The 27584-nt window shown below is 40.9% G+C and overlaps 1 protein-coding gene across 2 annotated transcripts in view; it reads right to left on the bottom strand.

The window, feature by feature from the left end:
- Positions 1-26460, bottom strand: part of GALNTL6 (polypeptide N-acetylgalactosaminyltransferase like 6) — a 500857-nt gene extending 474397 nt beyond the window's left edge. The window contains exon 1 of one of the 2 annotated variants that reach the window (XR_012660321.1): positions 25299-26460. Coding sequence is in view for 1 of the 2 variants with exons in the window: in XM_075091134.1 (XP_074947235.1) it covers positions 25299-25427 (129 nt within the window). In the remaining variant the exon portion in view is untranslated. The remainder of the gene's footprint in view (positions 1-25298) is intronic. The other variant, XM_075091134.1, reaches the window with a different exon arrangement.
- Between the last annotated feature and the right edge of the window lie 1124 nt (positions 26461-27584).

Genomic DNA, 27584 nt, shown 5'->3' with positions numbered 1-27584 from the left:
GAAAACCCAAACAACACGCAGGAAAACTGGTCCCTTATGTTTAAAATGCCAATTAAAAAAAAAAATGAAACAACAACAAAGAAAAAAATCTCAAAAAAAATCCCACAGTGCAACAACATTGACTCCTTTAGTCCTTCAAAAATAGGTAAAGAACTTTCAATAATGTAAAATCACCCTGAAAACAGACCTTGGAAGCACTAAAAAAAAAAAACCCAAATCAATCACCTTCTCTGCAATACACTTACCTCCATTTGCTGGATGAATCTCATATTCAATTGTTTTACATTATTTTCCAAATAACTGCATTGCTTGATTGCATGTTATTTAGATGCTGAGCATAAAATAGTAAACTTAAACAATAACCTTGATGGGACATCAGCTTTCCATGCTAGGTCTGAAACTATATTACACTTCAGCATATATGTTTGTACAAATTATGACACTTTAAGGTTATTCCTTCAAGTACTAACAAAATAGTTATGTAAAAGATATGAATCATGCTATTCCATTCCTGAAAATGTTCACATTGTAGGTTAATGATTTAAGCATAGCAACTGAAGCACAGGACACTGCCCGGAGATTAATTTGCCTCTGAGGGGAGTGGGCAGCCTCAGCTACAGTCAAGAGCCTAGCAACTCTGCAGGTTGCCACCATTCCCATCAAACAGCCTCACCCACTCTTTTCTACATCTAAAAATCAATAAGAAACACACTCAATTTTGATGGCAAGTTGTGGTTTTTTTCCAGACACCGTGCTTCCAAGCTTCTTAGGAAGGAAAGGACCTTGTGTTAAAAGAGTCAAAGCTCTTGAATCATACTGCTCATTGCAAATTAATTATTTAGAAATTTAGAGTTTGTTGTTTTTCTCACCACAAAAAAAAATATGAATCAAAAATTCGTTGAAAGGCAGCAGAACAAATAGAAGCCTTTGCAGTATTTTAGACAGAGATTTCAAGGCCTGTGACTATATTTAAGTTTTTTTACTCTATTGTGAAAAACTGATCACCCAGATACATTTTTCAATTGTCTTCTTTGCAAAATTTTAATCACAGTCAAATAGTGCTGGCTATTTGCTATTAATTCAAGATTTTATCCCCTCTCTCATTTCTTTATGGATTGCAGGAAACCATGGTAAATGTTTATATCTATTCTCAGTGGAAAATTCATCCTCCAAGACCTATCCTATACAAGCAAAGAAGAACTAGAGTTCCAGTATGTTTTAAGGAGGAAAGCAAGTGAGAGATAAGTAAAAAGAACTTCATTTCATTGTTCATGGCTGTTTGGTGAATCACATGAATAACCCCCGACAGATGACCATGATGATGGGAAGGCTGGAGCATTCACATATTTGCAGTACCACACATACAAAAGTAGAAAGGGAGATTGCCCATGAGAAATCTGCCAAGAGCAATGCTATTGAAGTTCTCAGCCATGACTCTTCATGTAGGCATGTCTACTTCAAAGTAGACATTCTGCCAGCTACAGACTTCCATGCAAGCAGTCAGAAAACACTGATATTGTACCTGCGTAGCCTGCTGCTCAAATTTTCCTTCCATACATTTCTTGAACACCTATTTTTAAAATGTATTTGTTTTTAACATATTTTTAGCATTACCTTTTGATGAAATATAGTTCTAAGAATCTCTAATGGGGGCAGAGGCAGGACACATATCTCTGAACCTCTTGGTTTTACCTACATGATTGGTATAGTCTTCTTCACAACCTGGTTGATTTACTGTTTAATCCACTGAAGCTCATTGCTTTCACTGCCCTCTCATAATTTATCCTGCATGTTTTTTACTCCTTTGAAATGTCTTTTTCATTCTGCAAAAACTAATTGCATGACCATGTAGACTTGGCTGTATAGGTCTGTGTTCTTGGCAAGATACCATTCTGCATTATCGCCATTTTTCCTCCCTTTCAAAAATCCCTCAGAAAACAACCAGCTTCATGGTGGGTCTATTAACAAGAAGATGATAAAGTTACTCTTTTTTCCCCCAGCACAAATGGAGTTGTCTAAGACCAGTGTTGTTCTGGTTACTGATTATTCTTGATACTTCATTTATGTAGTACTTTCCTAATGATTCATTGAACTGCTGTGAAAAACTGCAACTGAAATTTCAGGCTTTTACACAGCACTTTCCTCCTGGTCACAGGTCTTGGTTTGCCTCGATTCCCTTTAGCTAGCAGAAGGGTGCTGGCACTCCCAGATGGCCCTTCATGTGTGGCAGCACGCTCACACCCCGGAGTCTAAAGGACTTTGCTTACTCACCCTCTCTCCGGCACACGTCTACCCTCACTCTCCACAGATAGAATCAGAAAATCATAGACTCATTAAAGTCAGAAAAGACCCTTACGGTCATCAAGTCCAACCATTATCCCAACACTGCCAAGTCCACCACTAAACCATGTCATTAAGCACCATGTCTACACGTCTTTTAAATACCTCCAGGGATGGTGACTCGACCACTTCCCTGGGCAGCCTGTCCCAAACCTTGATAACCCTTTTGGTCAAGAAACTTTTCCTAATATCCAGTCAAATCCTCCCCTGGCACAATTTGAGGCTATTTCTCCTCATCCTATCACTTGTTACTTGGGCAAAGAGACCAACTCCCACTTCACTATAACCTCCTTTCAGGTAGTTGTAGAGCGCAATAAGGTCTCCCCTCAGTCTCCTCTTCTCCAGATTGAAAAACCCCAGTTCCCTCAACCTCTCCTCATAAGACCTGCTCTCCAGACCCATCATCAGCTTTCTTGGCCTTCTTTAGACACCCTTCAGCACCTCAATGTCCTTCTTGTACTGAGGAGCCCAAAACTCAACCCAGTATTCGAGGTGCGGCCTCACCAGTGCCCTTCTAATTCTCTCCTCACAACAATCTCCGTGGGGTTCAAGTTACCAAGACCTTAGGGGTCATCAAGGTCCAGTGACAGGATCTTAGACCAGCTCCAAGTAAAGCAAACCCACAGAAACAAGAGGCATTAAATTCCACATAGTTCAGACAATATTTTATCTTAGAGAAGCAGTGTTATTTCCTGGTAGCACTGAGAATAGCTGAGTTACAGCTCAGATACTAGATACTCTTAAGTGCCCTACCCCATCATGCTCCTTGAGTTTTTAAGGGGTTTTACACATAAAAACTACAGGCCTCCAAGGCTTAAAGAATTCTTTTAGTCCTAAAAACATCAGCTTTCATTTTCATAGAACAACTCTAGACATAAAAATAGTTCAACTTGCCTTCCTTTAACATGGGTGCCTATTGACTTTAGGGAATAATTTTTCTTTGTACCTTTAAAATGTCTGTCTATTAAAAAAAAAAATAGAAGTCCTACATTGATAGAAATTTGTCTAATAACTTGACATCAGAACCCAGTTCTTCCCTGTCTCCTGTATACATTTCAGATATTTCTAACCTAATAAACCACATTTTTCCAGTTTCTGAGCTGCAATGTTAGTGACAGATGTATACACTAAAAAAGCCCAAAACCCCAAATTAATTATCCCTGATAAGTCTTATCAGAGCAGCACATGAGTTCTGCCAGTTGTCATGTCACCAGAAAAAAAAAAATGCACAGCATTGCAAATTTTCCATCTCAACTGCTACATCCTTAAATCAACCGAAAACCCCACAACTGTTTAAAATTTACATGTTCTTTAATGATAAAAAAAACATTGCCATTAAAGTCATCTGCATATGACTTCTGGTTTTACATATTCTGGTGCAAGTTATTCTTTTTAGCTACAGCTGTGTGCCTCTGTTAGCACCAGTGAGGATTACACAGATGAAACAAAGACCCTAAACTTGGCTAATGATGCTACTGTGCTGGCAGAACATAGTAGACTACCACAGAGACTGACTAATCTTCAAATAACTTCACAATTACTAAATTTATTCTTTTTCTAAACCATGATGAGGAGATTTGACAAGCCCATTTTGTTAATGGATTAGTCTAAAAAACCTGACAAAACACACTGCAGAGAAAGAACACACCAGGAACTCTGGCACAACGAGATGTCTCAGTAGAACGTAGTGAGGGTGTTTTAAGATAGGGTTTTGTGAAGAGAGGAGGGAGGTATCAAGAAAACCTGTGAGGAAGATATTTTTTTTTGTTGCCAAATGAAGCTAAGAGAACTGACACTGTATTTCCAGAACTCATGCTAAATAGGCTGACCTCACCTGCAGGCTTCCTTAGTTCAGAAATCCACCTACCTCTTGACTATTCAGCAGCTAAGCCAGATGCATTAAAATTTTTAGTCCAAGCACAGCATGGAAGTTGCTTAGTATCCCGTTTCTTCAACCAGTTAGGTGCTGTGGATACTGAGTATACCTGAAAGATAAGCCACTTGAGAGACAAGACACTGAAATAACATCATTTCCCTAGAGGGTAACCAACAAGTGCTGAATTCTCTTCAGGTGTATCCTCAGCAGGGAGCGAGGAGAACATTCTTGTCTTAAAATTGCCTGAAAATTGGTAGTTTCTTTCCCCAGAAAGATGAAAACTGACCCTTAGCTCCCTTCAGGCAAAGGGAATTGAACCTGAGTCTACACATGCTCTCATCACTATGTTAATGTTCGAGAGAAAAATACTGAGGAAAAAAACCAACACCACTGCATCTCCATTACAGAAAGGATGTTAAAATAGAGCTCCAGGGTCGCTACCAATGAAAGCTGTCTACGTCTGCCTCAGCTTGGCTTCTTAAGAAGGATGCAGTGAAGGAATCACATTCTGAGCAGCATTTTTTTCCAGCTACTTCCATGCAGGCCCATTTCCCCATCCTTAAGTAAAGCAGGTCACAAGTAAGCATGTGATTGAGACACTGGATCCTCAGGGTCAAATAGGCTTCTGGAACACTGTGCAGTTGTTCTAAGTGTTAAGTGTTGAAAAGCTCAGCACTTCTAACATCCTTTTCTGACATAGCCTTAAGTCGATCAAGTCACAGCACAAACTCACAAATACCAGAGGTGGATTTCTATGACTTTTCCAGAGTCGAGACACCACCCTAAGGCCTCAAGCTTAAAACCCATTACCAGGTTTCTAAGCTGACTTTTGTATCACGAAGTCCCAAGACAAGTCCTGGATTGGAAATTCAATACGAGAAATAATTACAATACTCTATCCAGTGTCCCTACTTATCTTCTGAGATTTTGGGGGCATTAAAACAAACAAACAAGAACATAAGCAAAATCACATTTTCTTGACATGCTGCTTCTAGTAACTCTTCTACAGAGAAGCCCACATGTCCTCTACATTATTGTAAGGGGATTAAGAAGGGTGGTATTACAGTAATTAGTGTATCTTTCTATCACAGGTTACTACAGCAAGTTTTATAGAGCTTGGATGCAGAATAAAATAAGGAACAAGAGAGGAAAAAAAATCTAGACAAACAATTCCAAGGAAATTAGAGACCTGATGCCACAAAAAAAAGTTAGAGTTTAATATAGTCAGATGGGGGAGGGGAAGAGCCAGGAGGACAAACCCACTACTTTTTCCATTAAAATATCATTTTACAATAGATTTCCTTTTCTTAGCAGTTACGAACACAGTTTTTCAAGGTATGTTTTTAAACTGTTAGTGATTTTAGATTGTTGTCAGAAATTTGCTAAAATCAACAATCTAAAATTACTATGTCCAAAGTTGGAAAACTTCACAGACAGCAATTCTTTCCAAATATTGCACTGAATCATCTTTACTTTTTCATTGACAAATTCCATGTTGTTAATCACAACTTCATCAGTATGCAGAGTGCCTTCTATTGTGTGGATGCTGATTACAGGTAATTTGGCAGCTGTTATAATGTGTTAGCTGCTTCAGCAATGTAGAATATATAATGACAGCTTTAGTTTCTGAATTTCTATTTAGTCACGAATCTCTTTCTCCCTACAAACATTCAGTTCAGGTGAAAGCAAGTCACGATGCTCTGGTATTAATGGGAAAGAGGGGAAGCATGGCGTATTTTACAAGTAAACAGGATTATGTTGTCTGGGTTACCTAATCAAAAGTCAGTCGTGAGGGCTGAAATTAGGGGTTTGCAAAGGTGGCTTGAAGTCACAGTCCCTGGAAACCACGGTCCTGTAGTCCATTTGATGTTAACTGTATGAGATAAAACCACAAGGTACCTAAAAGGAAAAAGGCGGCCCTTGCAATAACTAGTATTTTATCCCTGCAAAGTAACTAGAAATTGAAACATAGAGGAGGACAAAGAAAACAGGGCAAACAGAAAAACGTGTGACTGTCCCTGAATCTGCTTACCAATTTGCAAAATACAGGAAATTTGTTGTTTGACAATTTTCTGGTTAAGCCATATTTAAATACACAGGAAAAGTATATGTTCTAAATGGAACTAGTTATTTTAGCTTTGGTCTATATTAAAACGAAAATAATTTGTCATTTTCTTTTTGGTTTATATTACGTTCATTAAGAAAGGAACTGAAACATACCTCAATTAATTTACTCTAACCATTTATCTCTGAAAGGATATTTTGCCTTTGCAATCATATGACTATAGGATACATTAGTTTTGTATGAGCTTTATACATGAGCAGGGCATTGAAGAGCAGAGCAGGTCAATCTTGGGGGAAAAAAGTAAACTAAATGAAACCAGTTTGCTCTCTCAGCACTTCAAAACAAATTATTAAAATAAGTATGAGGTGCTGAAGGCCGCAATTATTACTGTCTTGATGAAAGGTGCACAGGTTTTCAATCTGTGTGCCCTAAAGCAGTCTGTGATTCTCCTTATATTTTTTTTTATCTTCCCTGCCAAAGTCAAGCTTATTTTTAAGATTTTTTTTCATGAGATAGCCCCTGACTATAACAGAAGCATGCAATGTCTTGCTTCTGTAAATTTAAGTTCTGTTTGAAAGCATTATTGCTTTCCTCAATTTGCAGAGCAGGTTTAAAGAGAAAAATAGTCTCTAAAAATAAACATAATACATAACAGTCTCTCAGGCAATGTCAAATGCAATGGAAAGAGTGATGAGAGTTCTCGAACATGAGTTTTAATGAACCTTTTTTCTCTCTTGTGTCAGAACAAGTATAATTTATTTTTAAAGCAATCGGTCACAGCTTTCTGTTAGAATGATGGCCTCTTGACTGATTTTGTTGAAGTGCAGAACAATAAGGAATAATAATATTCCCAAACTCGAAGTCAGTAGCGAACAAAATTTGAAGTCAGCTAAAATGAAGTACTGTATGAACTTATCTGTAAAGTATATGGGATATAAGGCTTCAGACTACAGGACATAAGCCAACCACTAACTGACAAGGATTAGGAAGAAATAATTTTCCCTGAGGGCATGTTACTCCATAATCATCCTTCACAGGAACTAACAAAAAAAAAAATCCTCTAACACCCCTTATGAGCCAGGCCTGGAGAGGGACTGATGAAACTGATGTAAAAACAGATTTATCCAACACAGAGGTTCATGTTTTGTAAATAGACTGTGATTATTCATTGCAAATAAAGTGAAAAAAGCAAATAGTTACAAACAAAAGCTAACTAATGTTTATTTAAAAAAGTTTACATAGTAAAATTAAGTAGTAGTAACTTTTACCTAATTCCTGTTAATGCCCAGATTTTTAGAGTGACTCTTTATTAGAAGTGGGGAACTTTCCTTGGAAAAGCACTGCTTTAGAGGAACTCTAAGACACAGGCACGTTGCTAAGCTATCTGAAGAAGCTCAGTCAGACCAGGTACTATCAGAGGATTTAAGAAAGAAACAGAAGTACACCAGGCCCACTAGAGCATCTCTCCTAATTGCAAAACCCTTTTGCTCTAGATTCAATCCCCCACTATTAAATGCTTTGTCTTTTTACAATTCCCTGATGACTGCATGTATAATTGATTACTATATCCTAGGTGGTGTTTGAAATTAGCTGCTTTTGCAGGAAGGAGACTGATAATACAGCTTATAATAGCACAGGATCTAGTCTAAAAGTGACAAAATGACAGAATTGTGCCCAAAAATAAATAAAGTGAAAGCCCCCATCCTGACAAAATACACTTGAAGAGATCACTCAAGGCAGAGACATCCAATGAAGTCTGTAGCGACAACAAATTCTTCTGGTGTGTATGAAAAGCTGCCATGCATTGCTCTATTACAGTTTCAGGCAGCATCTTAACTGTATACAATTCACTGCCTGGAAAGAAAACTAATCTTATATGTGATCCTTCTGCACAGGTTATGACATCACAAGCTCACTGGCCCCTGGAGTGAGGGCTGGCACCATCCTTTGCAATTCGACTGGGAGAGGGAAGCTGTTAAGTGACAACAGGACAGCGGTTGTTCTTCAGCTTTAATTCCGCTCCTCCCCCCTGCCCCCATTTCAGCTAAGAGTACATGAACTGAAGCACAAAAATTCCAAGACAGACAGAAAAAAAAAAAAGCCAAATTAGGAGCTTTGCCTTGAAACCTATGAGTCTAGTAAACTATCAGAGCTTCTGAAAGCTGATATGCTATAGCCAGATTCCTCATCCTTGCTCCCACCTATTATTACTCCACAGAAAGACACCACAAGTAAATCTGGTGGCAAAGTTCAAATGATACTTTTTTCCCCATATCTATTTGGCTGCTTAGAAAGAAGAGGGAATTGGACAGTTTTCCGTAACAGTAGTTCAGACTGATTGCTTGGGGAACCTTGAAGATGTAATGTAAGACTGAAATACTTAAATGTGCCACTAACCTGGGTGAAAAACCACTCTAACTTTTCTGTCAGACAAATTTATTCATTATCCTCTCAAAGAGGAATAGTACAAGAATGACACCATGGAGCTGAAGGTGTAAGATGATCACAGCTATCTTATCCTAGGAAAAAGGGCACATAAGTAGCCAGCTCCCTGCAGCACCTACCAGAGAGCAAAGAGCCTTCAAGAAACCATTGTAAGGTAAAGCTGAGCAGTAACACCAGTCACACAATAATCAGTAGTCATCTGGATTTTACATATCACTCTCTTCATTTGCAACTGAAAACTGCTTTCCAGAGGAATTTTTCCTCGCTGCATCTGAAAAATAAAGGAAGCTAATCACAGAGAGATGAAATGATATGCTAGAGGTCACAGAGCAACTAGAGAGTCACAAACAAAGCCTCAGGGACAGGCCAGTACTTGGTCATTCACACCAGTTCCCAGCAAGAAATGGATTTGATATTTGGGAAAAGGCACGTGTCTTATGCCAACTTAGCTTCTCAGGAAGAATATTGGTTATTCTCATTTCAATATATTTAAACAAATGAAATTACCTACAGATATTGCATATCAGTTTTTAATCATTCTGCAATGCAGTTATACTTTTCCAACAGAGTCTTCTACTATTAATTTTTATGCAAAATAACCATGAGCAAATATAGCATGGTAAGGTGTTGGCAAGCCTTGATCCTCTAAAAATCTCCATTTCAATTTTCTGTTACACAACAGTGTTGCCACATTTTCTAACCTTTGAAATAAGCAGGGCTTTTCATACTAGATAATATTTTCCTTTGAGAATGAGTACAATATGAATACAGTAATTGGTTTGTTTCTACCTGTAGGCTATCTAGTCACTATGTGAGAGTTTGGGGTTTTTTTTAATATATACACTAAAAAAAGCCCACTGCTATAAAAATTACTGCTTTTTCTATCTCTTTGAAAGTCTAAATCATCCTTGTTTATAGTTCAAATCAAATTCATAAACCAACAAGAGTTCACTCAAATTTTGTTTGGGGAAAAAAATCACATCCCTGAAACCACTTTGAAGAAAAGCTGCTGTTCAGATACATACAGGTCTCCTCCATGCATGAGTTAGAGTGAATATCATGCCTGATTTATATTTAAAACTCATTAATTAAACCACATGCTAACTACTGATCTTTATTTCATTAAGATGTATCCCTTTTTAAGATTATCTTAGATTTACTTTCAGAAACTATTTTTCCCCAAAGTTACATATTTATTATTTCTAATACATTCTTATGGTTTTGTTTTCTCTTTCAAACTGGATGGTTTTGGGTTCACACTTTTCACTCTATTTGCTTATAAAATGACAAGTAAAATGTCGGCATTTAACATTAACTATGTCAGGGTGAAAACACTACACAGGACCGTCAGCAAACAACAGCTCAAAACTACAGGTTTTTTAAGTCTTCATAAATACAGCTTTACTGAGTAAAAGCCTTTCAAAAACAGTTATACTGTTAGATTAATGCTACTTAATCTTATTTTTAAACATATAATAGCTTACAAAAGTATCAACTCTTAATAGGTTAACTGCCATTCTAACTGATTTCTTTTATCCATAGAAAAGACTCAAAGTCATCAGTGGTTCAAACTTCGCCCTCAACCACTGCTTTGAAATATCACTTGTAGGGATGAGAAAAGGGTTTGGGGTCAATGCCTTCCAAGCCTTGGCCTCCTGACAGATTTTCTTCAGATGACTGATGTTGCCTAGTGTTTGGTAATAGCTATTACAGCTAGGGTACTTCAATGTGTACACCGGTTTTCAAAACATATTTCAAAAACAGCGGGGAGAATGAAGATTTGAGAGGTTGACTGGAGCACAAAAGAGGACATGAAAGAAGGTACAAAGGTTGATGCTGGAAACAAGTCAAAAGAAACTGCCTGACAGATGGCATACCAGAAAGAAACGACTCTATGGTAAGATTCAGATATGAAAGAGAACGTCAGTCCAGATGGTGACTGACAGCACTGATTACAAAACTCAGTTCCCATTGAAGGCAATGGGAGCTTTACTCCAGTAATGAGGATGATGGCAATGAAGACTATTTTTTTGAAAATCCTGTTGTTTTGCTATGAAATACCCTGGAAGCACTTGTTTAATTCTAAAATTCAAGCCCTGACACCTGGTAAACAGTATAGCTGATAGTACCACACTGTAACTTGTATATACAAGCTAGGAATATATAGCAGGCATGTATTTGGGAAAGAGAGAAATAAAACAAATTTCTACATCATATGTAGAAGTGCAGGAGGTTTTCAGAAATAAACATGCATTGCTCTGAGGAGACCTTATTGCGGCCTTTCAATATATAAAGGAGACTTATAAGAAAGGTAAGGAGAGACTTTTTGCCAAGGCCTCTAGCGTCAGGACAAGGGGCAACAGTTTTAAACTGAAAGATGGTTGATTTAGATCAGACATAAGGAAGACTTTTTTTTATGATGAGGTGATTGAGAGACTGGAACAAGTTGCCCAGAAAAGTTGTGGATGCCCCATCACTGGAAGGGTTCAAGATCAGGCTGGACAGGGCATTGAGCAATCTAACTAGTGAAATATATCCCTGCCCATGGCAGGGGATTGGACTAGATGATCTTTAAGGTTCCTTACAGCCCAACCCATTCTATGACTCTAAAACTAAATTTCAGGAGAATTCTTTAAAAAAACCTTTTCCATCTTAGATGTACTGCTTCACATTAGCAACTTACATTATGCTATTCACTTCAAAAAAAAAAAAAAAAAACACACCAAAAAAAGGTGGGGGGGTGGGAAGAGAAATGAGCTTTTATCTTCACCAGTTACTGTCAGCAAACTCTTAAGTGGTGTTCTGGTAAGCACCTGGCAAACCCCTGACCAGCTCAGCCTGTAGAATCCTAATGAATAAGGTTTCCTGTAAGTAACTTCTACTGAGGCGGGGTAGGCGGAGGGGGAAGAGATATTTTTCTTTATTCTTAGCTGGTTAAGACACACGTTCTTGCGGTAGATTCTATTCATATTGAAATAAAAAATACAGCCCTGATATCAAACAACGTTCAATACCAGGAAAATGGGAACCATTTGGAAATAGCAACACATCACAGTCATATCTATAAGTACTCAAGAGTTCAAGTTAGAGGAATGAATGTACATCTCTGCAGATATTTCAGAGTAATTTAAATATTTTAAGGCCATAATTGCCTCTTTATATGCAACATATCAATGTAAGCAAATATTTCCCTTCAGTATTAAACAAAAAATCAAACCTGAAACAAAAAACACACCCCCCGAAGCTGTTCCACATATACTGACACAATGCCAGACGTAAGATGTTCCTTATGACACTGCCATATTCAACATGTCCATGTTTTATCCCAAGGAGGAAAAATTTACCACCATTTAGGACAGAGAAAAAGAGAAAATGTTGCATAAAAATTAAAAGCAAACTTAACTATGCAGAAGACTGTGATCCTATTGCTAGCACTTAACAGAAGACAGAGATGATGGGGATCAGCGCCCCTATAAATATCAATTAAAGTTTAGAATCTTGAAATAGTGTCCTTAGCCTCCCTCACATATTAACTCATGCACCAAGACATGCATTTATAACAGAAAAATGCATATTGTTACAGTTACACTTAGTCTAAGGTGTGTGCTTTCTCGGTGTGCCACACCTCAAATTCACTGTGGAGCTGCAACACTGAACTGTCTAGCATTTATTATTCTTTCTGGCTTACCAGAACACTCTCCAGCATCCAGTAACTCATTCAAAAATCTCCTCCTATTCCACAACTTGATTTCCTATCAGCAGCTACTATGGATGATTTTACCTTACACATTATTAGTTTAAGAATGACTTGTATAAAAGTCATACAAAAAGGTCCATCTAGCCAACTATCTGTTTCTGACAGCGATCAACAGCAAATCCTAAAGACAGATATAAATACATGGCAAACAAAAAACTTCACTTCCCTACAATACCCCTCTAGTCTCCCTGCACCACAAATAACAGTGATTTCCCCCTTGTGCTCGTGTTCCAACGGTGGGGGTAAAACACACTTCCTTCTTACAATTTTCAGCCTGGTGTACCTCACAGACCACCTTAACAGCTACATTATGTCACATTTAAACACTGCTTGACACCACACTCCTCCCAGCCATGGCAAACATGATTCAGGGGGGCCACCTCAAGTCCTGCATCAGCACATTACCAGGCATCAACACTGATGGCGGCCGCGGTGCCATGGGGCAACTGGGGCCCTCCTCTCCACATGCACTGCTGTTCCCTGGGCATGCTCTGCAAAGCCCAAAGTAAGGCAGCCCCACTAAGAAGCTCCCCTTGGTTTTGGGAGGAGCTCAAAGAGCATCACCAAGCTACAGTTCCCACACCAAAACATCATGAACTGCTCAGTCCTTCCAACCTTCAGGCTGCAAAGGAAGAGAGAGAGACTGTTTTGTCCAAGTACAGGTGTAGTAGCATGGGTCTATTAAGCTGGGGGATACAGAAGGGGTGAGTGCACTGACACCTAACATGCCATAAGCAGCACCCGCACCTCACTAACTTTTCCCTTTATCTCAAAAGTTAAGCCTGCTCTCTCAGAGCACTAGTACAAAAAGCTGACTGGCATGTACAGCAGAAGAACACAAGCTTATAGAGTGTCCCCTCGAGGAGCCTCAGTTTGCTACATAAAAATATGAAGCATGCTTTATTCACACATTTTCAATTCACTACAACATTAAAAGACCACAGGTCATATTTGTACGATGTGGTTAACATAAAACTAAGAGCTTACTCCAATCACTACTTCAATAATTGACCTAACCTGGGGTCATTTTAAAGTGGTTTAAAATGCATCACTAACCCAGGGTATTCCAAAGTAACTTTACTAATATGTTATAATAAATGAGACTAGAGAAGCAAAGTTGCAATTAGCAAGCATTTAAAAAAATAATATGATAACAATATATGCCAGAGATGCAGATTAGAGCAAGATGAAAGGGAAAGCATAGGAAACATGACAGCAACATCACTTAGAAGTTCGAGAAATATATTTGATGGGATATTTTTTCCTTATTTGTCTCCTGGCTGTTCATTTTCCTTTTTTTCACGTTTCCTTCCTGTCACTTCCATCCTACCGCTCTGGCAGCTCCTCACTCTCCATTGTCATTAAAAGAGAGTAGCTGGTCTCTCTAACAACCAGATTGGTAAATTGGAGGTTAATCTGCAATATGAAGAAGGTTACTAAAGAGAAGAGAAGGTCAGTTGTTTGATTATTTTAAATCACACACCAGGAGAAAAGCAGGTTAGCAAAGTATATTGTAAAGACAGGAGCTTTGGGCAAGTATTTTTTGAACAAACTTGTTCCTAAAGAAATATATATGATGGTCCATTGTCTAAGGTGTAGAAATGCCTAACAGGAAAGCTTGGAAAGAATCAAAGGCATAAATGAAATGAGCCAACATCTTTATCACCTACATATTTCAAGACCTACAAGTAGAGAGAAAAAAAAAAGTTCAGTAGACCATCTAAAGTTATCAGTGTTCAAAAACTGAACATAAAGCTACCCCACATACAGTCTCTGAATAAAGAGGGGAGACAAAAACAAACGAAAAATCCACATTTATTAAAAAACACAGCTGGAAAATGCCAAAGACACTGTCGATCGTACTGAATTTATACTCAAACATACGCTTTCCCATGTATTTGCATGGTGTCTTTCACAAAATTTTTCCATTCCTCATAAGATTGTTAGGGCATGTTACATTAAGAAAAATAAACTCCCTCTCCTTGTAGGAAGCAAAGATGGTCTCCTCACCTCCTCATGCCCATAAACAAACATACACGTGTGTGTGTATGTATATATGTGTGTATTTATGCATATAAAAAAATAACAGGAAAAAACAAAGCCCACAGTAACAACCATTTCTGAAGAATCTAGTCTACTAACAATTCCTTTAAAATGCACTGAAGAGTCTCAATTCACTGAATTTTAGTTCTGAACTAATTTCAGTAAGATTTTATTCTCATAAATCACAGAACAAACGTTAGTACAACACAAGAAAAAGGCAAGTTTTTCTAAGACCTCCATCTGAAAGGGTTACAACGTGCCCAGGCAGTAAATACACGTCCTGGGCTTGATCTCCTGTGTTCATTTGTCATGCACATCCATTCCAGATGCAGAAGCAGGTTGCTGCTTAGCATGATGCCATCTCCTTCTCCCAATATAAAATACAATTTTTCTTCATTGCTTCTGAAGGAAACATCTGTTCTGCATCTTGAGCATTTGAAGAAAGATTTCTCTCTCACTTGTTCGTATTGAAGCTGCTTCAATGAAAACACCTTTATCTTCAGTAACTGCACTATTACTCTGTGTGGGGTCAGCATATGAACTGCAGCACTTGGAATTTCTGAGTAGTAATTTGCCGAGATACCACCTCAGTTTTATAAAAAGTAGTCTTGCGTTAATAACAGCTCTTTCTGAAGCAGTTTCTCTCTATGCTTTGTGTATGGATGGCTTAAACAACGTCTCTGCATCTTTACTGCTCTTGGTGCATCCTCTCCTCATGAAGCAAGGAGAGAGGAAGACAGGGGAAGATCACATTAGGTAGTGGATTGCATTTCCAGTCAGATTTATTTCCCACTCCTCAGCTTTGTTGTTTTTCCTGAAGGAGCTCCAGAAGTTCCCTGTCCTCCGCTGCAGCCCTTCCTGCACACATGGCATGTCTGTTTGCAGCGTTCAAGATGCCAGCTTTCAACTTTATTTTTAAATTCCATTAGTATATATAGGCACTTGGTGGGGGTGAACATAATTTCACTTTCATGTTAGCAAAGCGTAGGCTAACATACATGTTCTGGCTGTGCTTCCATTGGGCTTGTATCTCTCAAATGGACCACTTTAGGGAAAATGGAGAGATAAAACCATTCTTCTCTCAGACCGCTATACATATCAAGAAGTAATATAAATCCAAATAAAATCTGACCATCATTAGGAGGAGTGTCTCCACATACTTGGAGAAGTTCCCACTGCTTCACCATCATTGGGAATTATGTGAAGGATGCCCTTATGTGGAAAAAGATTTAATCTGATATGAAACACAGTTTAAATCTACTGCAGAAATATTTTACTGTGATGCTTTTGCATGACATTTTTGAGTTTTCTGCTAATTTTTACAGCCCTCCCAAGTACTTTTTATGTCCATGTATGCTGTGTTTCTGACAATTTTGTAACTTTAGTGGAGAATTCATTACTTAATGTCATAAAAGGTCTGCATTTACATTTTTATACTGGTGTTATAATTGCAAAATTTTATCAGCAATTTGACTGTCACTTTAGTTTATGTTGAGCAATTCTGGAAGAACAACATCCGTTCAAGCCTGTCATTCATTTTGTATCCGTATCAAATGCAACTTAAAATGTAGTCATTTATCAGAGCCTGAAAAATTGCAATGTATTTCTTGTAGGATGGCATTAATGTGTCTTTTTTCATGCATTCCCCATGCTAATGTGAAGCTACCACTCTGTAGAAAAAGCAATCTAAAAATTTCCAAGATTCAAGCAATCCAGTGTAATAATTTACCCAGCAATCAAATGAGATATCAAAAACATTAAAGAAGCTGAAACACGTCTCCCCCCCCAAAAAAAAAAAATACAAAGGAGAGAAAGAGGCAAGGGACAGCGGTGTGCTGCCATGTGTAAAACAAGAGGGCCGCAGTAGGCATTGCCTCTCATATAAAAAAGTCATATATATATAAAAGTGAACTACTCCATTATTATTACACTGTGCAAGACAGGTGATTCAGAGCTGGTGAACCACTGAAGGATACAGGTTCAGCACAAGATTTACTGAATTTGCAGTCTATTCTCAAGTTATCTAGTTCTGGCTAACTACTGCCACACCTGTGCAGGCTTTGCCAGGGACTGGAAAAATTTTGCCAAGGGTATAGTTAATCTGTGCAGAAGAGAGATTTCAGTTGCCAGTATCTGTCGGAGGTAATTCTTACGGGTGGGAATATCGCAAACCTCCCAAGTACACGTGCACTTGCTTGACCTTGCCTTCTCCGATACAACCACGTAAAGCTTCAGCAGCATTACCCCCCAAATGCTACGTTACACGCGCAACTTTTAGCCCAGGGACTGGATGACAAAACAGAAAAACAAACTGCCTGTGACAGACAATTACCTAACGCAAAATTGGGAGATTTTAATCACAGTGAGGCAAAAACATATGGGATAAAATACTTACACCTCACACTACAGAAGCTGTTAACATTGCAGGAATAAACATGCAGGGCCTGTATTTCCCCGAGGTTGGCTCTGAACAGAGACACAGGGAGCCTGTGCTCTTCCCCATCTCAGTCTATAAACAGAACTTGTCACAGGCTGGCTGTAAAATGTTCTTGCTTGTCCTAAACACTTGTTTGCATTCTCCTAATACTTAATTTATAGAAAACTATTTTCAGAGAGCAATAATAAGTAAACAGGTTAAAGTTTTCTAAATAAACTCATCTGTTATTCTATTTTAAGTACAAGTATGAAAAATTATGCTTCTTTAAGCAAATGAGCACCTTAAGTTTGTCTGATAAATCTACACTTACACACTTCAGTGAGCAATCCAATTTCTAAAGCATGCTGTATTAACACTGGTGTCCTGACCAAATTCTAGTTCAGATAATTACTCTGCCTAGCTAAATCTCTTAGCAGTATCGCATCCCGTCATAAACCGCTGTATCACACAGAAGTAGACTGTTAAATCACCATTGCATCTTAAGCATGGAATCAATGCTTTATCACTAATCAATTAAACATTTAAGTTGTATGGGCCAGATTTTCTAGTCTACTATGTCCAATTTGCACTGTAAATTTGGCATTAAAAACTAAAAAAAACCCAAAACTGGCAAAGTGTAGGAAACTGCAGTGGACATGGTAACCCTTAGCTGGCAGAAACCTGACAGAAGTTTCAGGGCGCTGTACATTCACGGCACTGCCAGATGTCACCAATCCCCAAACTCCTTGCTGCTGTAGCTTTTATAAGGGTTACTGCTCACATGGGTCTGAAAAAGATCTGCAAATATTCTTCAACAACTTCAGGGGGAGGCTGGCAAATAAGCTTAAACTGTTGTGGAGGTGGTTTCAGATGATCCAATGAAGCATCTGTCAAATGCCGTTATGTCCTGTCACCAGAGATTTGGCTGAAAAAATCAGGCGTTGGATGGTAACCAACAGCTGGAGGTGATGCGGGAAAGGGATGCTGTAGTTATCTGTTAAATCCGCATGTGGCTAGATGAAAGCCTCATATTTCAGCTAATGGCTGCTTCCTAAAGTGAAGGCAGAGGTCTTCAATAAACAGGATCTGACCAGGAGAAAGAGGGAACAGGAAATTCCTTCAATAAGATCTTCCAAGAGATCTTAAAATGGCAGCGTAAGATAACAGTGTCCCTGTGAAACACTGCCTTGAACAGGAACATGGCAGCTCTGACCCTGCAGAGTACAGACATCCAGAAAAGAGTGGGATATAGTAGTCTATATATTTCCATGTTAGCTGCACATACACCTCATCATTTTTATTCCTACAACTCTCTCAATATATTGCTATTAGCTTGGTGATTAAACAGTTGACTTGATCACCAGGTATTTGCATAGACTTGGAGTCATGTCATCTTCTCTGTGAAGAAAAATGTGTGAAAATAATGGGAATGAAGGTGGATTTGAAAGAGAAGTATCAAGTCCTGTTAAATTCCTCAACAGATTTTCTTCCTCTGCTCTACCTCTTGAGCAAACCTCCTCAAGTAGGCCACTCCTATAGCGTTTTTTCATACAGTATAGGGAAAGCATTTCTCTGCTGAAGACATATTTTGAGAAAGATTACCCAGCCAAGCCCATCACCCAGTGAAACTCCTCCAAATGCGACAATTGTCAAAACCAGTTTGAAACAAATGAATCACAATAGAGCTGGACCTTAAAAACCAGTTTACACTGGAATTCTCAGAAAGGAGTTGGTTCAGCAGGTTGACATCTCCTAATAAAGCCTTTTCACATTTTAAAGAAACGTTAAAAATCTGGGACTGCTATTTCTTTCAATGAGCATAATTTGGTCTCTTGACAGTAAGGAACATTTACAATAGATGTAGAATGTTTAGCTAGGGATTCTTCAGCTGCATTGTATTTAACTTGTCAACCTCTGAGTTAATTTTTTTCAGCCTTATTTAAAGTAAACAAACATGTCTGTTCCTGGCCCTGATCCATTGAAATAGTTAGCATACACTCAGTCTTGCTAAGTCAATTAGTCAATTCCTAGAAATGTGTGCATCAGCGTATCGCTAGACAAAGACCGTAAGTTACCTGTCTGAGCATAAAAAGAAAAAGCAAAGAAAAGCTGAATTGTTCTTTCTTCTATATGTAAACAGACGCCTGCGTACACAAATGGTTGCACCTCCACTGAACGAAGAGCACGCACAGCGGCACAGTGCAGTCTGGCTCCCAGCCGGGACGCACCTATGGTACCACTGCAGTTCCCCAGACCCAAACACAAGAGCTGCATTCCCAGCACAGGGAGATGAGGAAGTTTAGGAAAGAAGTGAGCATCATGCCCTGGTGAGGGAACAAAACACAGCTTGGGTGTACCCCCCCCCCAGTCAGTGAGCAATCTTGTATCCCACTGCTTCAATTAAGGCTATGGAGTCCCCCTCATCGCAGTTGTTTTTCTACAAGTCCAAATGTTGGCACGCACAGAGGTTTCTTGGCCTTGTGTTTTGATTTGGATTAATCTGAAATGACTGCGCTTCGGAAAAAATAGGTAACTACACACAATAATATTAGCTGAAATGCATTACAAATGATGAGTTAAATGGAAAGAAAACTAAATATAGAAACCAGTCCATTTTATCCTGTAAGATACACTCTGTTTAGTAACATTCCTGGAAATTGATAGGTATTAAATTAACCACAGGAGGGCTCCCTCTGGTACACTGAATACAACAGAAACATACTGTTAATTGCCAAAAATAATATTGTACCTTAAAAGTAACAAAGGTTTTAGACCTCAAATGATATTTTCCTCAGTAGGCTCCAATATATACAGGGGAATAAAATTATACTTAAGCAATTCAGATAAAGAAGTGAATTACAGAGTGTTAAATGTATGACTATTAAATACTTAAATGGCAAATGCAGACTGCCAATGCACTGCATTTTAAGACACCAAGCTTTGTTTTGCCATGCCATGTAATCTATAGGGGCTCTTGGAGGTGACACACCAGCACAGTAATGAACAGGGCTGTAGAATAAAAGAGGATTGAACACACCAGGTCCCAGCTGCTGCTCTGGGGAGAGAAATGAGGACTTGCTTAGAACAGCACATGCATGGAAACTGAGAAACAGAGCATAGAAAGCAAGGCTTCATTTTATCAATATTTTTTATGGTTGCCCATGCACTCTCCTAAAATAGTACAAATTAATGTCAGCAATAGTCAAGCAGCTACTTCTGTAGACTGGGGCCTGTTTGTCACTCTATACTTTATTTACTCCTCTGTTAAAGAGAAACAAAACTCTTCCACCTCACGACTTTGTGGTGAAGGCAAAGGTACGTAACTGGACAGTGGAACTAAATACGTAAGTAACTGACAGTGTCCTGACAGGGCAATCATAAGAAATGGGTGTCTATTTCTGTCCTAACTGAAACGTTCTTAGTACAAGATTTTGTAGCTGTTGAAATCAACTGGAAAAGCAAGGGAAATACTGCTAAGTTGGGGGAAAAAAAAAAGTTTCACTTTCAAGATGCAGCTTTTTTATGCAGCTCCAGAAAAAGAATCCACCAAGCCAAGCTTTGTACTTCACTGGCATCAACAGTAAGTAAACAGAGTTAACAGCTATGATTATGAGAACCTGTGTACTAAATAGTAGGAAAAATTGCACTTTGGGATAATTTTAAATTTTCACCTCTTTCACTAACTTCAGAAGCTAATGACTGTTTGCATGACAGATTTCAGGCTGAAACAGCTTCCTGGATTCAGGAGCGAAAGTTAGTACTTTCAGAGTCACCAGGCTTCGAAGGTGGATTTTGTGCCTGTTTGTCAACTACAACACAGACACGGGACTAGTAAGAATGAAGTTCTCCTCACCCTGAGGAGTTCACTTAAATCTGTACGTCACATATCCCAAGATAAAGACATAATCAGGGGGCTAACCAGAGAGAAATACAGAATTCACAGGACAAGGGAAAGAGAATGTGACTCCATCCCATGGACCAACACTTTCCCCTGACAGCGTGGCTGTATTTTGGTCTTTGCTCTGGGTACCATGCACATACCAAAATAAAAAGGACCAACACCACCTCCTCCCGCAGAAGTACCTAAATTAGGAGGTTAAAGTAGCATTCCCCACTGCGCCAAAGCATAAGTGAAACAAAGCCAGAAATCTACCTTCTCTCCTTACTTTACACATCATGAAGCCTTTCAGTAATACACCAATGAATAAGTATCACAGAGGATCTGTGATTAAGAGATGCTGCTGTTCAATCCAATTTTAAGTGAGGAGATTTGACCCCGGGAAGCAGGGAGATGACAACTGAATGAAAAAAGTACCACATGAAGCTGAAATGCATTAGGGGTTACTTCACCGGGCTGCCCTCCCTTCAGCCAACCACACTGGCCTCCCAAAAGATCAGAAAGAAACATCTCCCACAACGCTTATCACCAAATACCTGTATCACGGACACTGGAAAACTGCTGCAGGAAATTTGGTTCTTTTACATGAAGTTATTTTTAATATATTTAAAGAATAGAAACAGACAAGGATAAAGCCCTACTGTAGCCACATAAAGTGGTACTAACTTTATCAGATAAGCAGGTTTGGACTAGAATTACATCCTGCTGATTGTACTGCATTGTTGCTTTTCCTCCACAGAAAACAAAACCAAAATTCAAAGTTTTATCAGCGTAACTTAGAATCCAAACACCCTGGCCTTGAGATTTTGTCAAAAGAAAAGATCAGACAGGACACTTATATTACATACATAATATTTCAGTGACAAAAAAAAAAAAAAAAAGCAGACAAAGTTAAACTAATCACAAAAACTGTAATCAAAACGCAAGGACACACATTTATAAGACTTTTTTAAACAGGCAATAAAAATACCCTATTCGATATCCCTTATTCCCATAGTACAGCAAGGAAAACTGACTTAAAAAGAATTAAACCAGAAATTGATTATATTTTTTCCTCACGTGTATCGCTTTATTGTCAAACTATATTTTATGGAGAGCTCATTGCTCTGTGTAACTCAGAATCTTAGTAGCTGTATCTTTACGTTCAAAGTTCCACTTGTGATAAACCAAAAGTAAATAACAATTATGAAAATACGAAGACCAAGTCTATCAAGTTCACAAGTGAAAACCTTAGGAAAACATGCTAGGTTAAAAAAAAGAAAGTTTGTATGAAACACTTAGAGGTTAATAATGCTTATAGAATTAACGCACAGCGATCAAAATAATTAATGCTGTCTGAAATCAGGGTTGTCAATACCATTTTCTCGTCTTTTAATCTTTCCTAAAGAAGAAGAGCTTCTCTGCTCAGAAACAGAATCTGCACAATGACAAAAAAATACTCTTATGTAACTTATTGCAGCACTATTTTAAAGAATAAAAAAGTCAACTTATTTTGTCACATTGGAATATCTAGATAGCACTAAAGAGCACAGGTGCCCTCTTTTAGGCACTGAGAATGACACGGTCCTGAGGGGACACGGTTCTACACATTCATAGGAAATTTTTGCATTGTGGACTGCTTTTGAACAGCTTCTCTGCTTATTGCTGTCAGGATGTCGATGTCTCCTCCATCAGCCTGCTATCCCTCCTTTGTTCCGTTGCTGTGGCAAGCAGCTTAGGTGACGGGAGAGGCTGACCAAGTCCTCATCCACAGGGAGGTTTGGGGATGTCTGCTTTAGCAATGCATTGGAAAGTTTAATTTTCAACTAGTCAGAAAATCAGAATTTCACTGTGCCACGTCCTCAAAAAAACCTGAAGATCAGTAACATTCATTTAATTGCTATTAAAACAAGACGCCATGTTTATAAGCATTACTGCCAAGGTCAGAATACCACTAGACACATATTTTACCCATGAGGGCAAAACCAGTTCAGCCTGTGGCAAGCCATTGACAGCTCTGCCCCTCTTCCATGGTCAGGACATACCATAGCAGCCTGACTGTACATTGCCGTCTCATGTGCTGACTCTACATACATACCTAGGTAACCTAAAACACCTTTAGAATATATAATAAAAGTCTACTGCGGTTTCAGTAGGACTGTAAACTTGTACTAAGTCACACTAAGTACTGAGTAAGTGAACACCTCAAGGGCAAAGAACGACTGCATTGAGTGTTGAAATTCTTACGTCTCCTGCTAACTTAACAGGAGGGGAAAAAAAAGTTATATTTCTACTATGATACTCTCTCACTATTCTAATGTAGTCTTTTATAGTATGACCTCATTTCTAGTGTAGTCTCAAAGAAACACACTGACCATCTTCTTACGATTTCCTTTATATTTAAAAGAGTCAAACTCAAAACTTGTATTTCAACCCTTGCTCCTTGTACGCATTTTGGGTTATAATGTGCACATCAAAAGACCCAAGTACCATAACTGCATTACTCACCTCTACTTCAACCTGCTATCCTCACTGGGTAATGACATTGCCAACATGACTTCAATTCTGACAGTGACAGTGGAATTACATTAGAGTCAGCTGTAAGATTCAAGGTTTCGTTGCTCATTTTTATTGTTTTCCCATTAAACAGTCCCACTACTATCCAATTAGGATTCGGATGGGGAGAAAAAAAGATTGGGGGAAAAAAGTAAATGAAAATAGTAGAAAACCCCCTCCAGGAAACCTAGGATTTAAAATTTGCTGGGGTCTTATTAGCAAGTCTCACTAGCCCTTCATGTATGCTCATCTGCTGACCTCCAAGGTTTTTTCCCACCATTTTATCTTTCGAGTGCAATCCAGTCATGTTCTACTTAGGGTACAGTCTTGAAGATTAGAAATATAATTTTCTGTCAAGGCATGTGTCTTTTAAAGAGCCATGCAACAAACATGGAAATCATTTATTTGCATAGAACACCTTAGCGTTCCTAAATCATGAAGTAAATTAGAAACTGCAAAGATTACAGTATGCACCTTGTAAACTAATGACTGGCACTTACGATTGTGTACAATTTTCTTTCAGCAGAAATGACTTGTAACTAAAATCTAGCACCTGACACCTACTGCATTTTAAAACCCTTGGATAGATAAAGTAAGCTTCAATTTAAGAAGCTATCCCGAACTTCCTCCTGTAGTAATAAACTATCTTCTCTTCAGCATATTTCATTAACCAAAGTTACGATACTTTGGAAGACTAACTTCTGCAGTAGATAGCTATATTAACAAAGAATCAAATATCTTATTGTTCAATTGAAGTTGTTAACTTAAATACATTTAGTATGTGGAAAGCACATTATATATATGGGTGATGACCCTTGAAATTAAGACTACTAATACACTAAAATGATACATGGTGCTGAAACGCTCTAACATGAAGGCTATGCAAGTAGTAAACAAGCTAAAAGATCAAACAAACCCATAATTTCTGATTAATGAGCTATGAAATATTTATATTATATTTAAATTACACTGACAATTACAGTGTAGGAGCATAGCACTGTTGAACAGAACAAATATATGCTTTGGTAAATTACAGGCAGGCTTTTAAAGCACCACATTACAACAACTCCCTAAAACTAAACTTCACTTAATGCAGGTCAGACTGTGATTTATGAGCCATACATAAACCCAGCGAGTTGAAGAATAACTTAAGAAAAAAATAGCTTATGTCAATTGTTGTTATTAATAACGGTGAATGAGAAGATCGTAAACTGGAAATACTTAAAAGTTCGTTGTGGCATCAGTCTGAAAATCAGTTACACACAGAATAGTTGTATCAGATCACGCGAGTAACATTCAGACGAGAAGGCGACTGCCAGTCACTTCTGTCGAGTTTTCAACAGAAAGGAAGAAGAATCAAAAAATCGAGGCGGTTAGTTACCTCCATGGATCCCGAGCAATTTTAGCGTAGGTACAGCCACACATCATCTCAAGAAGTATTACGGATAGGCAAGCAAAGAAAAGTTGCGGTAAAAACTCCACTTCTCGGAATGAAAATTAGCGACCAGCATCACCCTTGGCTAACCAACGAAGCGTGCAAAATCCCACGTCCCCCTAATTTCACAGCCAGCTTCTGTGACCGCTCACCCTTGCCCTTGCCGGGCAAACCCAGCCCGGCAGGCTCATTTGTTCGCACACAACTTTCTCTCCCCTGAGCGGAGGTAAGACAAGCACATGTGCTGCCGCCCTCCGCTCCGCACCGCACCGCACCGCGCCGGCGGCCGCTGCGCCCCGGACCCCACGCGGCCCCGCACCCCTCCGCTGCGCCCCGGACCCCAAGCAGCCCCGCACCCTTCCGCTGCGCCCCGGACCCACGCGGCCCCGCACCCCTCCGCTGCGCCCCGGCCCCACGCAGCCCGGAGAGGCGCGGCGGGGCAGCGCGGAGCACGGCGGGGCAGCGCTCCCGGGCGGCTTCGCACCTACCTGCGGCTCGGCGGGCTTCACCAGGTGCTTTTCCTTATAGAGAGACCAGAGGCCGATGTCGGGCAGGAAAATCAGAGCCGCGGTAAAGAGCAGCGTCATTTGCAGAAACCTCTTCTGTTTCCTCTTCATGGCCAAAGTCGGGCTGCGCTGGTGGCGGCGGCGGCGGCAGCGGCAGCAGCAGCTTCTCCCAGCACAGCGGGACCAGGTCCTTCCCTCCCCGCTGTCCCTCGGAGGGGCCCGGCGCCGCGGAGAAACTTCGCCCGCCCGCCCGCCTCACGACCGCCCGCCCCGTCCCCGGGCGGGGCCGCCCGCCGCGGCGGCGGGGCCGGAGCTGGCGGCCGCCCCCCCCGCCCCGGCGCGGCGCTGCGCGGCGGCGGAGCCGCTCCCGGGGGAGCTCATGGGTCCACCTGCGCACGGAGCGGCAAACGGCTCAGCGCACAGCCCGGGGAGGGGGGGGGGGGGAAGAAGAGGGAAAAAAAAACACAACCCGAGTCCGGTAAGCAGCGTTGGCCCGAGAGAGCGCCCCCTCCTCCCGGCTGCGGGGCGCCGGGGGAGCGCTAGCGCTGCGCGGAGCCCCCGCGCCTCGCCCGCCTCACGTCCCCCTGCCGGCCCGGGCCCGGGGCGGGGGGGCGCGGCATCATGAGCTCATCACACGCAATGTGCTAAGTAAGAGTTTCAATTAAAAAAAAAAAACAAAAAAACAAAACAATAGGAGAGGAGCGCAGAGGCCGGCGCCGCGGCAGAGCGCGCCCCTCCGCAACGGGGAGGCGGGCAAGGAGGGGGAGCCCCCCGGGCCGGGCGGGGGGCGGGCAGCGCCGGGCCCGCCCCGCCGCGCCCCCTCATCCCGGCCGCCCCATGTGCACCACCCGCCGGCTCCGCGCCTTTCCGCGCCGGCGAGCGGAGCCCCGCGGGGGCGGCCCCCGGAGCGGGGACCGCGGGCCGGAGCCGGGCGGCGCCGCCGCTACCGCCGCCGCGCACCGGGGACGGGGCTCGCAATTCCCGTTCCGGTCCGTCCTCCACGGCGCTACGTGATACGCGGGGGGAACCGGGCTGAGAGCCCGCGGGCAGCTCCCCGTCCGGGGACCCGGCCCGCTGCGCCAGGCAGTGCCGGGGCGCTCACCTGCCGGGGACTCCCCGGGTGCCCCCCGCCTTTCCCGCGCCCGCCCGGCGCAAGCAGCCCCTGCCCTCCCCACAGCCGGGGGGCTGAGGTCACCCCCCTCTTCGGGAGCAGCACCGCGGGAAGGAGACGTTCAAAGCGATGTCCCTCCGGTTGTCGGCTCTACCCTGCATGTTGCATCAGACCCGTTCGGGCTTCTGGGCTGAGTTCCGCTGCTCGCTCTGACTACGTGGTGCAGTTATCCTTTCTTCTCAAACTAACTCCCCTCAGCAAAACAGCAGGCCGCTTAGGTTAAGCTAACTAGGACCTAGTGCCCTTCCAGCCTCATCACATCAAACAGTGGGAAAATGTGTACCAGGCTTATGACGTTAATGTGTCTAGAATGAATATCGAAAATTAAAGACACATCTAACTCTCCAGTTTTTCTGCCCTGCATATAAAAAGCTATCACTTCAATTACAGCCCATGTTTCTATCGGTGGCTAAAATATTTCTGCATGTCTAGGTCTAAACCGTGCAGTGAGAGCCCTCTTTCCAAAACCAAAGTGCATCTCTACAAATGGTGAAAAGTAGTCCCGTCCTTTTTCATAGGTGAGATCGATCTTGTCCATCCACAGAACTGCCTTGTGCAGAAAGCATTTCCTACACATGCATAAAGCAGTAAAAGAGGCAGTTAAAGGTTATTTTTAGGAGAGTAGCTGGAGATAAAGGAAAGCTTGTGGGAGGAACAGAAGAACTCTGAACGCTGAAGGTGGGGTGGGAGGAAGCAGCATAATGCTCTTCACACAAAAGTAGGACTGGAAGGGACCTTGCGAGGTCGGCTCCTCCGCGGCTCTGCCCCAAGGCACGATCAGCTCCATCTATGTCATTCTTGACAGGTGTTTGTCTAACCCGTTCTGAAGGCCTCCAGCAATAGCACCACTACAGCCTCCTCAGGCAATCTGTTCTGACTTGCAGACACAAACTTTTTTCCTTAATGTTTAACCTGAATCTTCCTTGCTGTGATTTCAGAGTATTACATTAGCCACCAAAGAGACAGCAAGCAGAGTATTCCCCCCAGTCTCTACATAGTTAAAGCTCGCTTCCAGATACTGTTCCATAGGCACGCCAGGACATCTCAACAGCTGATGTTCCTTACTGCTTTCATCAAGACTGTCTCCCACTGATCTG

Source organism: Phalacrocorax aristotelis, chromosome 4 (assembly GCF_949628215.1).
Source record: "Phalacrocorax aristotelis chromosome 4, bGulAri2.1, whole genome shotgun sequence".
NCBI lineage: Eukaryota > Metazoa > Chordata > Aves > Suliformes > Phalacrocoracidae > Phalacrocorax > Phalacrocorax aristotelis.
This window is presented reverse-complemented; position numbering and strand designations above follow the sequence as displayed.